Source organism: Schistocerca serialis, chromosome 6 (genome assembly GCF_023864345.2).
Source record: "Schistocerca serialis cubense isolate TAMUIC-IGC-003099 chromosome 6, iqSchSeri2.2, whole genome shotgun sequence".
NCBI lineage: Eukaryota > Metazoa > Arthropoda > Insecta > Orthoptera > Acrididae > Schistocerca > Schistocerca serialis.
The window spans coordinates 186,547,648-186,562,672 of record NC_064643.1 but is presented as its reverse complement, the minus strand read 5'-3'; the positions used below and the strand labels follow the sequence as shown (position 1 = coordinate 186,562,672).

General features: G+C 39.5%; 1 protein-coding gene across 2 annotated transcripts in view; it reads right to left on the bottom strand.

Moving 5' to 3' along the window:
* Positions 1 to 1,794: 1,794 nt before the first annotated feature.
* The window catches only part of LOC126484429 (cyclin-Q), a 52,637-nt gene continuing 39,406 nt past the window's right edge, over positions 1,795 to 15,025 (bottom strand). For both annotated transcript variants that reach the window (XM_050107944.1, XM_050107943.1), the window contains exons 6-7: positions 2,739 to 2,873; positions 1,795 to 2,659 (exon numbers count right to left, since the gene is read on the bottom strand). In XM_050107944.1, coding sequence (XP_049963901.1) covers positions 2,567 to 2,659; positions 2,739 to 2,873 — 228 coding nt within the window. In that variant the 3' untranslated portion in view covers positions 1,795 to 2,566. The remainder of the gene's footprint in view (positions 2,660 to 2,738; positions 2,874 to 15,025) is intronic.

The following is a 15,025-nucleotide window of genomic DNA, read 5'->3' as shown; positions in this document are numbered from 1 at the left end:
GGGGTGAGAGAGGGGTGGTAAGGAGGGGGAAGGGGTGAGAGAGGGGTGGTAAGGAGGGGTAGGGGGTGAGAGAGGGGGTAGAGGTTATTAGCAGATGCTACAACGTTTGCCAAACAGGTGTTGCTTCACAGGAAACCTAAGTGTTCAACGCCTATTTTATATGCCTCTTCTGGGTATAAACCTTCTTCCATAAAGACTCTCTTCGTAATTTCTTATATGTATGTTTGTTGGAACATCCTTCCCTGAAGGGACATCATTTGTATTAATACAAGTGTAACATGATAAAAGACAGGATTTAACTTAGGAATATGGCCATTAACATATGTTGTACAGAATACCACATTTACCTGATTATAAAACAGGGTTTTTTCCCCAAATTCAACATTCTAAAAATACAAGGTCATCTTATATTCGTAGATTAAACTATTGCTGCTGAGGTTAACATTTTTACTTTGTTTAATAGAGTACATGGGTTGTGTTACACTTAGAAATGAAACTTTGGCTATTGAGATCGCATTCAGATTTATTTTGAAGAATTTGTAAGGGCAGGCCCGGGCAAATGATACTTACATTCAAACATGCTCAAGATTCCCCAATATGCCAAAGTGCTTGATACAGTACCGACGTTGCTTGAACAATCATGTGACTGACTCGCACAGTGCTTGTGCAAGGGAAATACAACAAACTATGGACTAGCCACCATAATTTACAAGTTATTGCTCTTGTTGAAATTTAGCAATTTTTTGAAACATAGGAGGAAAAAGCACTAAATTCCATCATCTTACAAATTCTTGGTGTATCTGAACAAGTTTGTAACAAACATTTTGAGATGTGTATGGATGCCATGCACAAATATTATTGCTGCCCCCACACGTTCTTCAAAACATCACTTGAGTCTAAACCCAGAATCAATATTTTATTTGACTATGAGAGACTGTAATAAATAGTAAAAGGTTGCAAATGAGAAATTCAGTCTCTATTCGTGTATTAGAACACTGGTTACATTACCAGCTTTCGATCAGTTTTAGAACAGGTGATGGTGACATACAGATGAAACAAGAAGGAAAATTAATTGAGGATGAAATCTCTAACAAAATAAATCATATTAAATTGACTAATTGTTGTGGCGAAAATAATTACAGCAACAAGATCCATCGTGGAGATAGTATCAACAGATGTCACTAGATTGCAGGACAAACAGAAGTTCAAGACTGGATCTGAATCATTGTGATTTTTTATTCATGTATTAGTTGCTGTTGTTACATGACTTGCACCCTACAAGCTACTGCAGTCAGCACAGCGCTACAGAAGGGTTGGAGGGGAACAATGATACCAGCTTGGCTGAGTGCAGGTATGGAAATAGTGAGTGGGGAGTAAAATACATCATGTTGACCAACATGGGAATCTATGCTATGTACCTTGTCTTTTTAGGAACATCTAACACATTTACACTGCAGTTTGCTTAAGTCTAACTGTGGCTGTAATTGAACTGACTTTAAAACTGGACAAATACTTAAAAGTAGCACCCATTTCTGCAGAGGACTGTAAAAGTCTAGATAAGGATCAGTGGCGTATTTAGATGTTTCGTACTGCAATGTTGGTGATGTCACCATGACATATGATAGGAGCAAAACAGGTGTATTGTATGCTGGTTGTACACAGCCAGTGATATTTGTGGCAATGAAGATATAAATTTCAGAGTTATGCTAATAGGATGATGGTGATTAAAAATAGTGATACCACTGACAACAAGGTTAATACGCGAAAAATGTAGAAAAGAAAATGGTCCAGAAATGAATATAAACGATCTCTCTCTATTTTATTTCACATTGTATTATCAAAATGTAGAAAATTAATAAATGGGATAAATTTAGAATAGGTATAATGTTAACTTTTTAGGCAAAGTTTATGTCAATAAAACAGTTTATAATTTTGATTAGCAAGAACATGTTAAAAAGATTTTCCCCAAGAATGTTTTTCGAAAAAAAGAGTTTCACTTTATAATCAGGGTCATCTTATGCTCGGGTAAATATGATACATGCTTCATGGGGAACCAGAGACAATGAAAGACTGAAGTTGTCTCAACAATTACGGCCACTGATGTTCAATAGAGAAATTAAGACATGTTCTCACAAAAATTTGTTTTTAGTCTATAGTGTCACTTTTAGTTATTTACACCACAAACAAAACAGTCCAGTATAAACAATATGCATTAATATTTCAAACCGTCACAAATGTATAAAAATTTTATTTGTACACTTGGTTAAAACTAGAAATGCAGATTTCTTATATAGTTCATGGTGTACAACACAAACTTGGCATCTTAAATGTGCAAATAAGTGCACTTCTTTCATACACCCTGAAATTTCACATAAAACATGTTTGTCTTTCTTCGAGAGTAATTATGCAATAAGCAGACAAAATCAAACTGTGCACAGGAACAACTTATGCAAGATAAATTGTTTTGTAGTTCATTTACATCTGAAACTAAAAACAAAATTGTTTTCTCTTGAGAAAGAGTTCAACATTATCACACTGTGGTAACAGGTCCCAAAAATTAATTAATTTAGCACTGCACATTGGAATCTGCTTCATAAACTTCCATCAGCTTCTCCATTATTTCCCACAATTTTTCCTTTGACAGGTCTTCAACAAATGCCTGAAATAGAGAAATAGTTTGTAAGTCATGTAGAAAATGAGAGAAATTAATCAATGGTACCAAGAAAATAACAACTTACAGAATACCAAGGAGTTTCCTCTCCTTCATCTGTCAATGGTACCTGGACACCATAGCACTGAAGTGCCAGATTTATGCATGCAACAGCTATATGCTGAGGTTCATAGTCCAGTACTGCTGGGTCATAATGGAAATCCTGGAATTAAATGAAACAAAGTTTGTATCTTCACTTTTCAGTTTCTCATAGTCCTCCCTTCGCATCTAACAAGGACTATGCATGCTACCTTTGGACATCATGGTTTATCGATACAGCAACAATTACATCTAGTATTAACGAAACTTGTGGCTTAACAGGAGCATTTCTCTTGAAGTATTATTTCCTCTCCTCATCTCTCTCCACTTTTTACTCATTAAATTTTATATGTAATTTATCACATCAACAATGAGTTCAGAATCTTGTGCATAAATTGAAACACTGGCCCCAATAAACATTATGACTGTCCTTAAGGTACTTTCTTTTAATTTTGTCTGTAAAAGCATAAACATGTCCTTAAAAAGAAAGGTTCTTCTATAATCCACTAAATGATTCAATGTGTTTAACCATAGCCATAAATTCCACTGTACAAAAAATTAATAGCACATAAAAATTGCAATATCTTTTTCTGCCTTCATCTTTCCCTTTCTAACCTTCACCAAATAATCCTCTTTTCCTCTCTGAAGAAGGACCATCCAAACTTTGTAAACTAGGATTACTATTTTCCACAGTAAATTTAACTATTGGCAGTGGTAGAAATTTTGACTTTACATTAAGTAATGGCCAACCTCTATGTCTCCACATGATTTTAATAATTTTCTTACTTGAATTTTCTTTTTGATGTAGCTGATGCCTGGGAAATCTTGAAGATGCCCTTTACTTTTGTGTCCTGTCCAGAATTTGAAAGGAATCCAAGAAAAACTTAACACGTTACATTCTGAGAAATTTCATCACTATCATCATTAGTAGTATTAGAAATGAAAAAAAATTCAACCAATTATGATGGGTTACAGAGACAGTCTGGCAGAACAGCCGTGTTCATACAGATATCATCAGCAGTGTACCTCCCATTGTTATAGGGTGACAACCTCTGAATCAACACACAACCTGGGGGTAGAACATAGAAAAGAGCACTTTAAATCAGCTCAAAGTATCTATCTGCAAATCGTAAAGAGATAATGCTGGTTGTATTTAGTCTACACACTGCACGTATTGATAGTAAGAGATAATTTAATTCTACAAATAAAATCACTCCTCCATTAGGGAATTGCTTCAGCCAAATATGTATCTTGTATTCTGGGATCTACCAGTACTACACTACAGTGACTGAATATAAATAATATTAGACTCACTACAGGAAACAGATTGTGTGTGAACAATAGTCACCACTTAAAGAAGATTCTCCTTCAACAACGAGCTTTACAAAGCAAACATGCCACAATACGTGCAGTGGTAGTCGATTAAACCACTCCCAGATGAGAGGGTGTCTACAGTAAAAAAACTTTCTGCTCAATTGAATGAAATTCATAGCTTAAAAGTGAACAACGAAATTGTGTTTATTCTGCTTGACCTACCATTATTATTATTATTATTTTAATGTGTACAAATTATCATTACAGGACATTAGTGTAACAGACATGTCATTTGCACCATTTACAGTTCAACATCACATACCATATAAATCCATGGAATATAACATCAACCACAAAGTTTGAAATTACCTTGTGACTCTGGAATTATAAGAAAAGTGTCTTGTGCAAAGACAAACACGGAAGCACTTCTAAATAATACATTTGCACTGCATTCTACTGATCTATCTATCCAGGGTCTAGGTGGGATTTCTTGTTTGTAGTTTGCACTGATTGTAGTAATAACAGTTCCCAAATAATTCAGTTGCAAAGCTGGAGGTATGCAGACTAGATTAGCAGATGTTAAAACAACTTCAAATGGAACTGCTACAATAATTTCAGTTTACATTAGGGATACGTATGTGGACAGCACACTTAATGCACCACTTAATAGATTTTGCTGTTCAGCAGCATAGCTAGAATACAGGCTGCAAACAATGCAAAGTATTACATTTACGAGGAAAGACATCATGCAACATCAAGTTCTCAACCTTGATGTTACCTTAAATTTTATTTTCTACGGAGTGCCAGAAAACGAGCAAAGATCATTCAAGTACTGATGATGATGATGGTGGTTTATCAGTAAAATGGGCAAAAGCACCAAAGGTTATTCCACCTGTAGAGTCAAGGGTGTTAAATGATAACCACAGCCCTCAGTTGATGGACAATTAACATAAATATAGGTCTTAGGATTGTAGGGACCTAAAATTTGTACATGTAAAATGTGCCTCTGCTTCATATCTACGGGAAATTGTGTTGCTCTTTTCTTAAGAAGTGTTTTGTTTCGTTTTAGGGCACAAAAGCAACAAGGGTCATGTAAGCCCATGTCAGAACTGTAGAACATGAAGACAAAGAGAGGAGTTAAAAATGACTACATGTTAATCCCAATTGACTGAAGAGAAAACAGCTAAAAACAGGGACATGGAAAAAGGTCTACAAAATACACCAAAGAGAAACAGAGGTCCTGGATTAAAAATTAAATGTTCTTTGCCATATTGCTACAACAGATAAAATCTAAAACATGGAGCACCACTTGACAAATGGTGATGGCTAAACAGACAGTGCCCGATACACAACCTAGCTAGAAAGATCTCCTCACGGCAAGAGGACCAAGAGGTGGTCATCCAGTTTGCTGGGAGAGGCGTAATAACCTGGAGCTTGTTTCCACGGAAAGAGGACCAGTAGTGATGCCAAACTGACAGCACCTGCTGACAGATGACAACACAGAGATCGGGCTGGAGGGAATGTAAGACCTAGCAGGCTGATATACCAGGACTGCAGCCTTGGCAGCAGTGTCAGCAGCTTCGTTTCCTGTCACACTGCCATGACCAGGAACCCACATAAATATCACAGTGGCTCCATCAAGAGTGAGCAAGTGACAGCTTTCCTGAACCTGTTGCACTAAGGGATGAAAAGTGTGCAGCACACAGAGGCTTTGAAAGGCACTGAGAGAGTCGGAGCAGATGATGCAATTGAAAAGCCTGTGTCGCTGGATGTACTGTGTGATGCAATTGAAAAGCCTGTGTCGCTGGATGTACTGTGTAGCCCGATAGAGGGCAAAGAGCTCTACTTTCAATAGTGAGCAGTGTTCCAGAAGCCAATACTGAAAATCATCAGTGCCAATGACAAAGGCTCACAACACCACAGTCAGTTCGAGAGCCATCAGTTTACACAAAGGTACTACCGTGAAAATCCATGCGAATGTCGTGAAACTGAAGGCGATAGAGGGAGGCTGGAGTAGTGTCCTTAGGAACTGAATGAAGGACAGGGTGAAGACGGGCCACTGCACGAAGCCAAGGTGGTGAAGGGTTCACACCCACTGGGAAAGTTGCCGGGTGCGTTAAGTCAAGCTGCTGAAAGCAAACTCCAGGAGGTAACAGGGAAGAGGGATGCACTACGTACTGGTGATCAAAGGGGTCATCGAAGGAGGCACAGGATAGGTGGCCACGCATGGTGGACAAACAGCACATTTATCTGCTGAGGAGAAAGACACAGCGGTAGTTCGGCAGCTTCTGCATACAGACTCTCAACCAGGTTAGTGTAAAGGTGCCAGTGGCCATACGGATGCCACGATGGTGGATAGCATTGAGATGGTGTAAGAGGGACGGACGTGCAGATGCATAAACCAAACACCCATAGCCTAGTTTCAAAAGGACAAGAGACCAGTACAAACGGAGGAGGGTGGTTCGATCTCTTCCCCAGGAAGTACCACTGAGGACACACAGGACATTTAGGGACTGCATACAGCGGGCTGTCAGGTAAGACATGTGGGAGGACCAATAAAGTTTCCTGTCGAGTATGAACCCCAGAAATTTTGCAGTTTCAACAAACGGAAGAGCAACAGGCCGAAGATGTAAAGGCAGTGGAAAAAACCAAATGCACCGCCAGAAATTATAGAAACTGTTTCATCAGTGGAAAAACGAAAGCCATTGTCAATGGTCCATAAGTAAAGACGATCATGACATTGCTAAAGAAGCTGCTCAATGAGACAAATCCATGGAAAACTGCGATAGATGGCAAAATCGTCAACAGAAAGGGAGCCAGAGATGCCTGGCAGGAGTCAGGCCAATAGGGTTAATGGAGATAACAAAGAGTATTATGCTCAGGACGGAACCATGAGGCACAATGTTTTCCTGGCTAAAGGCAGAACCCACACATACTTTGAAATCTCAGTCTTTTGAAAATTCCTGGAGGAAATGGGGCATGCGGCCATGGAAGCCCCATGTGTAGAGAGTACAGAGAATACCAGTCCTCCAACAAGTGTCTTAGCCTTTCTCCCAATTGAAAAACATGGCCACAATCTCAGATATCTGCAGATAACCACTGATAACATGGGTGGACAAAGTGACAAAATGGTCAACTGCAGAATGGCGCACTCGAAATCCACACTGTGCAGTGGTTAGTGAAGTGCGAGTCTCAAGTCACCATACCAGCCAGACAGGAATCATATGTTCCATCGCCTTCCAAACACAGCTGATGAGAGAAATGGAGCAGTAACTTGGAGGAGGGTGTTTGTCCTTACCAGGATTAGGTATGGATACGACAGTGGCTTGAGGCCAGTGTCTGGGAAACATGCCCTCCCCCCAGATGCAGTTGAACGTATGAAGCAGTAACTGGTGGCATGCAAGAGAAAGGCACTGCAACATCTGAATGTTAACATCGCCTGTCCCTGTGGTTGGAGGATCGGGATGAAGGGAGATCCTGATCTAGCTCCCTGATGGTAAAGGCGGAATTGCAGCACTCAAGATTCTGAGAAGAGAAGGGTATAGCCCTTGCCTCCTCCGCTCATTTCCAAAGGAGGAAGCTAGGGTGATAGTGGGAGAAGCCCGAAATCTCCGCAGAATGGCAGCCCAAGGTGTTTGAGAGATAACAATAGGGTCCACTATGACATCATTGGCTATTGTCACACTGGAAACTGGGGAATGGGTCTTGGTCCCATAGAGCCATTGGACAACGGCACAACGGAAGAGGGAGTCGAAGTGTTAGAAGGACTAGTAAATGAAATCCAGCTACCTTTTTTGCTATCCCGCAGGACACAGTGACACTGTGCACTCAACTGTTTATAATGGATGCTAGTTTTCCATTGTAGAATGATGGTTAAAAGGGCAGCGAGCATGTCTCCACCCATGAATTGCACCACAGGACCAGGACATGGTGTGGTAAAGAGGAAGTATGAAGAATGGAATGTTCTTTGGCGGTAAGGATAATGTTTGTAAGATATTCTACCTGGTCATCAGAACTGGGGAAATGTTTGTTGAAGGTCGCCAGGGAGGAGCAAAGCCTCCAGTCGGTCTTAATAAAATGCCATTTTAGTGTGCACGTAGGTGGGGTTAGGAGTCAGCAAACGGATAGCACATGGGAAATGTTCGCTCGAATTTTTGTCAGAGAGAACGGACCACTTGAGGCGATGGACAACCTGGGCGGTGATGAAAGAAAGGTCAAAATGCATGGCATCTCAAAGCACGTGGGTGCTCCTGTGTTAAGGCAGATAAGGTTAAGTTGATTGAGAAGGTCAGCCACGAGGACACCTCTGGAAAGGTTCTTAGAGAACCCTGAAGGGGATGGTGCGCAATAAAGTCACCGAGGAGCAGGAAGGGGTGAGGTAGCTGCCCAATAAGCTGCAGGAAGTCTGCCCTGGTGACATCGAATGACAGAAAGGTGTAAACAGTACAAAGGGAAGAGGTCAAGTGACGAAGGAAAAGGAGAACTGCAACAGCTCGAAGGCGGGTAGTCAGGGAGATGGATTGACTATGATCATCATCCCATAAGAGCAGCATGACTCGCCCATGAGGTGAAATGCCATCCTCATGGAGGGAGGTCAAAACAGACCAAAAAGAAATGTGAGAGCTCAAAGCAGTTGTGAGGATGCAATTTTGTTTCCTGGAGGCAGAGAACAAGTGGATGCTGCAATTCTAAGAGCAGCTGTAAATCCTCTTTGTTTGATTGAAGGCTACAAATGTTCCACTGAAGAGCCATAATGAGGAACAGGGAGGAGGGGAAAAAAAAAAAAAAGAAAAAGAAGGGGTTTCACCTCGTCGGCTGCCGAGAGCCAGCCTTCAAAGATTCACTGCTACAGGGTGCAGAGGCTGGAGGATCCTGTTCTCTGAAATATACAGAGGTGTTGGCATTCTCCATCTGTCAATCTGCTGAATAGATGGCAGAAAAATAGTTGGCGGTGTGCAGTAGTGACACGGAGGTCAGCTGGGCGAGGATATCATGTGGCGACACCGTCAAAGAGGATCTCAGGGTCAGCAAAGGGGAAGACCGTTTGCCTTTGTTTGACTTCTTGGAGCCTTTTTTGGTTCGCAGAGGAAGACTCGTATGTTTGTTGGCTGGAGGGCTTTAGGAAGTCTTCGCAGGAGTATTTGTTCTGTTCTTTCCAGCCTGCCTGTTGTGTAGCAGGTGGCTTCGCCCCGTGAGGCGAAAGTTTGGTAGCTTGTTGCACAGCTGGACGAGGAGACATCAGTGCTACTATGAAACTGGACAATTTCACAACCATATTGTTGAATTTGAGGTGGCATGTTTGCATGGCCACGCCCTTTATGAAGTGAGATGTAGCAAGAACAGTACTAAATGCAGGGTTCGTGACTAGCCAGTAACTTGCAAGCGACCAGGTAAGGCACTTTTTTTTCTTTATTCGGATCTCCTGGACAGCCCACTCCTCAAGATACAGTAGCATGTTCACCATTGCAGTTAAACAGCGGGGAGAAGGAGGCGGACAATTGCCCTTGTGAACACCCCTATGACAGGTTACATATTTGGCCAATTGTCGACAGGACACACTAGTGTGGTTGAAATGATGACACTGGTAGCAGGACATCAGGTTTAGAATGTATGGTCAGACTGTGATAACTTCACAGCCTCCGTTGATTTTGGGCAGAAGCACCACTCTATCAACAGTTAGAAAAAGAGTGCACGTGGGCACTAAGGATGCATATACCTTTTTCCATCAACCAATGGACTGCAACGACATCCTGATCAGAGTGGTAAGTTTGGATTTCTGCCTCGGCCAGACCTTCGAGCAGCCTAATATAAATAACACCACAGGAAGAATTCAGACTTCTATGGGCATCAACACAAACAGGAAAGCCATGTACAAGCAAAAAGCAAAGTGCCGCTGCGTAAAAGAAAGCAGGATTTCTCAGGGTCAGCAATTGCATCAACATCTTACTGAACAAGAAATGGGTTTATCATTGCAAAGGACTGACCACCTTCAGTATGTGAAACCATGAGGAACATGCTGCAGCTGGGAAGGTCTTTGAATCAAGAGCTCCATTCTGTTTATGTTTCGTCGATGTTGACTGAAGATGATGGTTGGCTCATTGCGAGAAAATCCCCACGATTGCCAGTGTCTCTGATGGCACATGCCTTCCAACTGGGGGACTCCCCTCAGAGGGAGGCCTAACCCACCTCAGGTCACACCTCCCGAACACCTGACAGAGGGACCAATCGACGACTTAGGAAGGTGGCAGCTCAAGTAATCACCCCTTCCAGGACTTTGCCTGTACCAGAGGATACGTGTGAACAGCACCTGTCGACCCGGGGCTGGGAATTACGCATTACCCAATCACCTGTTAGCCATCAGACATGTTGGCTGGCCTTAAGCAGCCCACTGGGAAGAGGAAGAAAAAGAAGAACCTCAAACGCTGAAATGGAGGAAGGATAGGAGAAAGTGAATCAAGAAAAAAGGAATAACAAAAATGTGATACTGTACTGATGTCAGCTACTGAAAGTGTGAAACACATTCCCAAAAACAGCCCAGATATGTTCCCCAAGGGAGCGGAAAAGGAATAGCAGGAGGATAGACATGCAGCACCAAAAGGAAAAGATGCTGCAATGGCTGGGGCCTCTTGGTAGCCAAGCACGAACCTGCCAACGAGTGGCGAGCCCCCAGGGAGGGGCATAAGAAATGAATTTGAGCTTAAGTGTAAGTCACTAAAAGAGCATTGCTCAAGATGCTTGGGAAAATTTTGTTGTTAAGACTGCATGTATCAAATTCGTAGCTAATGTTGTTGATCTGATACTCGAAATAACACTCATTTGGTTATAGAATGAAATTGCAGGATTTTATTATTGAAGCACCAAGGACATGTAAAAAGGCATTCACACAAGAAGGATGCAAAGAACCAACTAACTGCCTACTCCACTATGAAGATAAAATACACTCAAAGAAGCTAGTCCAACAGATAATGTTGCACGTAAATGATACTGTGGGTGCAAAATCCCTACAACTTAGTATGAACATAGCTGCAGGTATGAGGTATGACACCATCTGTAAAATGTATGTGAAAGTTAAACTATTTTCCTGTATTTTTGACTGATTTGTGTCTCTTATCACCTGTGCATATGATTTTCAACATAAGACTTTGGAAGTACATTCAGGACCTCAAAGGTTATAGTTATTCAGGGAGAACTAACTACTCTCTAAAGTGAAATTGAATGAGGATTTATAACTCATTCTAAGAAATAAATAAATAAATAGATAATCTTAGATTTTTTAGTGATCAGCATTTTGAAGCTTGTGTTGTAGAAGTAGAAATTCATGGGAGGTAAAATGCAGCAGTCACAAATTAACTAATGTGTGTTGTTATCAAACGATGCATGAGTATATTCTGGGGAATTGTGTTCTGTTTTAAGAAAAGTTAGTTTTTCACGCATCTGGAAGTTGGTGACATCATATCTCTTGAACCAAGTGTTGTACCATGATACAACTTTGCACGTACATGCGATGCTATTACGTGGACACTGTCGACAAAATGAGTTACAAATACAGCTAGTAGTAAAGAAGAAATAAATTAAATTGTCAAGGCCAATGTGACTGTTTTACTGAATGAACAGTACAAATGTAGTAAGTGATAAACTTTTTTCTTTCATCATTTTGGGGTGGTGTCAGCAAGAAAACATTTTCCAAGGTTTGAAGTTGTGTATATCATTTGTTGCAAATCACCAAATGCTCTCATTCTCAAATACAGAATGAGTGTAGTCTGGGTACGTGCATGCGGTGGGTTATGCTGACTCTTGACATATATACATTTTATAGCTGTAATACTTGCCTTCTGCATTGAACTTTTCATATAAGATTATACCTCTTATTGAATAGATTGTGTCAGCATTTTGAATTCTTATATTTGATCATTATTTATGAGAAATACTGAAAATCAAATTTTTTGTTGCCTCTGAAAGCCATTAGACAGTGAAGTGGTGTTAAAATTAATCATTTATACTGGTTCGTTGTCCAGTTCTTGTGCTGGTGCATTTCCAGTCATGTTCAGAACAAGAAATCCATACCATGGCAGTATAGAAATGGCTTGGCTCATCCTGCAATAGCTCCTTTTTACCATTACGTTAAACTGTCACAGTACCTGGTCTGGTCTGCCTCAAGCTGTGTAAAAGCACTGATACTGCAATTGTCATGCTGACATATAAGTGCATTGTGTTCAACATTTTAGACCTTCATGTCTTACATTTCATTTAAACGAACCAGTAACCCTGGGAAAACCCCATGTATACGCAATAAGTGTGTGGCAAAGTATTATTACACATTCTTCGATAAAAACCATTATAATTTCACAAGCACTGTGATTGTGCAAATCACATAACAAAACATGAAACTTATTTCCACGAAGACCACACCACCTTCACTAGCCTTGCAGAAGAACTATTAAAATATATTTTCCAAGAGTCAGTAAATCACTGCACCCTTTATCTGGAATTATAAAACCTGTGAACTGAAGTAACATGCATTTCTCCATAATCACTTAATGGCAACAGAATGCATTATTCTGGCTGATAAGGACAGCAATTCCAACAAAACATTTAACCACTATGGGTTATCTCCATGTGCCTGTTCAGCGGCACTATTGGCATATCTCCCACTTCACTCTGAAATCTATTTCATGATTTTCATACACAAAAAAGCTTTGTTTACATTGTTTAGGAACTTTTGGACCAAATATATTTCTTGTTCTTTTTTATTAATATTTTGACATTGGTTCATTGAGTATTCAATGAACTGTGGCTGAAGCCCAATCAACGGGGACTTACATGCTTTGAGTGAAAATAATAGTGCATTGAGAATGGCTAACTTCTAGCTGAAATCTAGATCTGCATAATAAAACTTAAGCATGGACAACCGATTGCTGCAATCTATAATTTACAAGTTTATTTATATTGTTTTATTTTTATCAATTTTAATAGTATTTTATGAAATCACTTAATATGTATACAGGTCTACCTATATTTCACAAACATAAACAAATTCTACTTTTGGTTCTATAAATAACAGGTTTTGTATTATAAACAATATGATCAAACACCAACAAAAATATTTAGATGAAAACTACTTCCTCAAATGTAGAATTTCTGCCATAATTTCGTTGCTTCAGCCAGAATTTTTGTTTTCTTATATTCCAACATCTTAATTTCAGACTGTATTTCTTTCTGGCAAATTCTTGTTATTTTTCAGTTTCATTTAGTTTCTTTTTATCATCTTTATGCAATGAACTTGCATTATTCACAGACAGTTTTAAACTTATGTTGATTTTGAAATTGTCAACAGCACCATCATCATGGACCGTAGCATAAATGTATCTTTGAGCAACAAGACTTTTTTCATTCAGATTCTCAACATTCAGAATTTACTGAAAACCTCGTTCCACAACATTTCCATGCGGAAGTATTAAAATGCTTCTGAGAAAATGTACAAAGTTATAACTTTCTTTTTGTGACCATTCAACCACTCAACCAAACGAGTTTCCCTTCTTTTGAACAATCTCATTTCTTTTTGTATATGAGCATTTCTACAAATGCTAACAAAATCTTGGTCAATATGATCTGGGGTTTTTTTTTTTACGCCTCATAACCTTTCATTAGTGCAAGAAGTTCAAGGCAGAATGTTAACCTTTCTACAGCTATTTGTTGATTTAATGCTGCTGAAGGGTCCAAGCATGAAATGGCACATGTTAGTTTCTATTTCAGTGATGACCTTTCAAGTAGCTTTTGTATCATGGCAGTAAAACAAGAATGCATTTTTTCTTTAAGCCTCAAGATGTCAGCATTTTTACTTTAAGCCTCAAGATTTCAGCTGGGTCCTTAACTTTCTTTAGGGCATCTTGTGTAGTAAAATCCAATACAAAGCATTGCGCCATGATCAAATTATTCTTATACTTCATGTCAATCTTCATGAGGGATTTTTCATCAACCAAAATGATTGATCTGACAACTCGCTGCATTAAAGGGCAGGTAAGAGTGAACAATTCATTATACAAAAGAGGAGTCATAGGTACATCACTTTGGAAATCGTGTAAGAAATCTTTGAATGGATGTGCAGTCGGAGGAGGGAGAAAAAAAGCCAATTTTGATCTAAGAATTTGTCTTTAGACACTTCAGATACAGTTTTAAAACTAACTGAATTAGATAGAGTTTTATTTTGAGTCAATTGAGAAACATAATTTCTTAGATGGGGAAGAATTTTTACAGCTCATTCGGCCACATTTGCATTTTTAATCCATCTTGTCCCTTAGAATTGCAATGGAAAATCTGAGGAGGCTGTACATTGACTTCTTTTCTGTATGTGAGTCATGAAACTAATAATATGAGGCTGTTAAAATTGTGCCATTTCCCAATGTTTGTGACACGCCATTTTTGAAAGCTTAATGAACTACATGCAGGCTGCAACTACCCGCCTGTAAGAGTTGGGTGTTTTCAGAAGTTTCTTTCAGCTCATTATCCATGTTCTTCCAAACTTTAAAATTCACGCTTGGTCCATCCATTGCCAACTGCAAAATTTTTGGAAGATCCTGTACACCAAAAAATCCTTTCAAAGCACCTAGTAAGTCACAGGCCCTTGTGCGTTGAATAAAAGTAGGGTCAAAATATCGGGTTGAAAGCTGTGATTTATTTCGATCCCAAAATCTAACATGAATGTTCATTTGAGTTTTTCGAAAACAATGTTTAAACTCTCATTAAATTCAAGAACAACATAATCACATTGTTTAATCATGTCAATAAGTTCGCCATGAACATGTAGAGCAATATCATAAACAATACTGTATGCAATTTTTGTTATTTGCAATTTAACTTTTGACACAATATGTGTCCAGAAGTGACGATATGCAAGCAGCAGAACTTTGGACTGACAAACGATTATAAATTGTTGTTGTTGTTGTTGTTGTTGTGGTCTTCAGT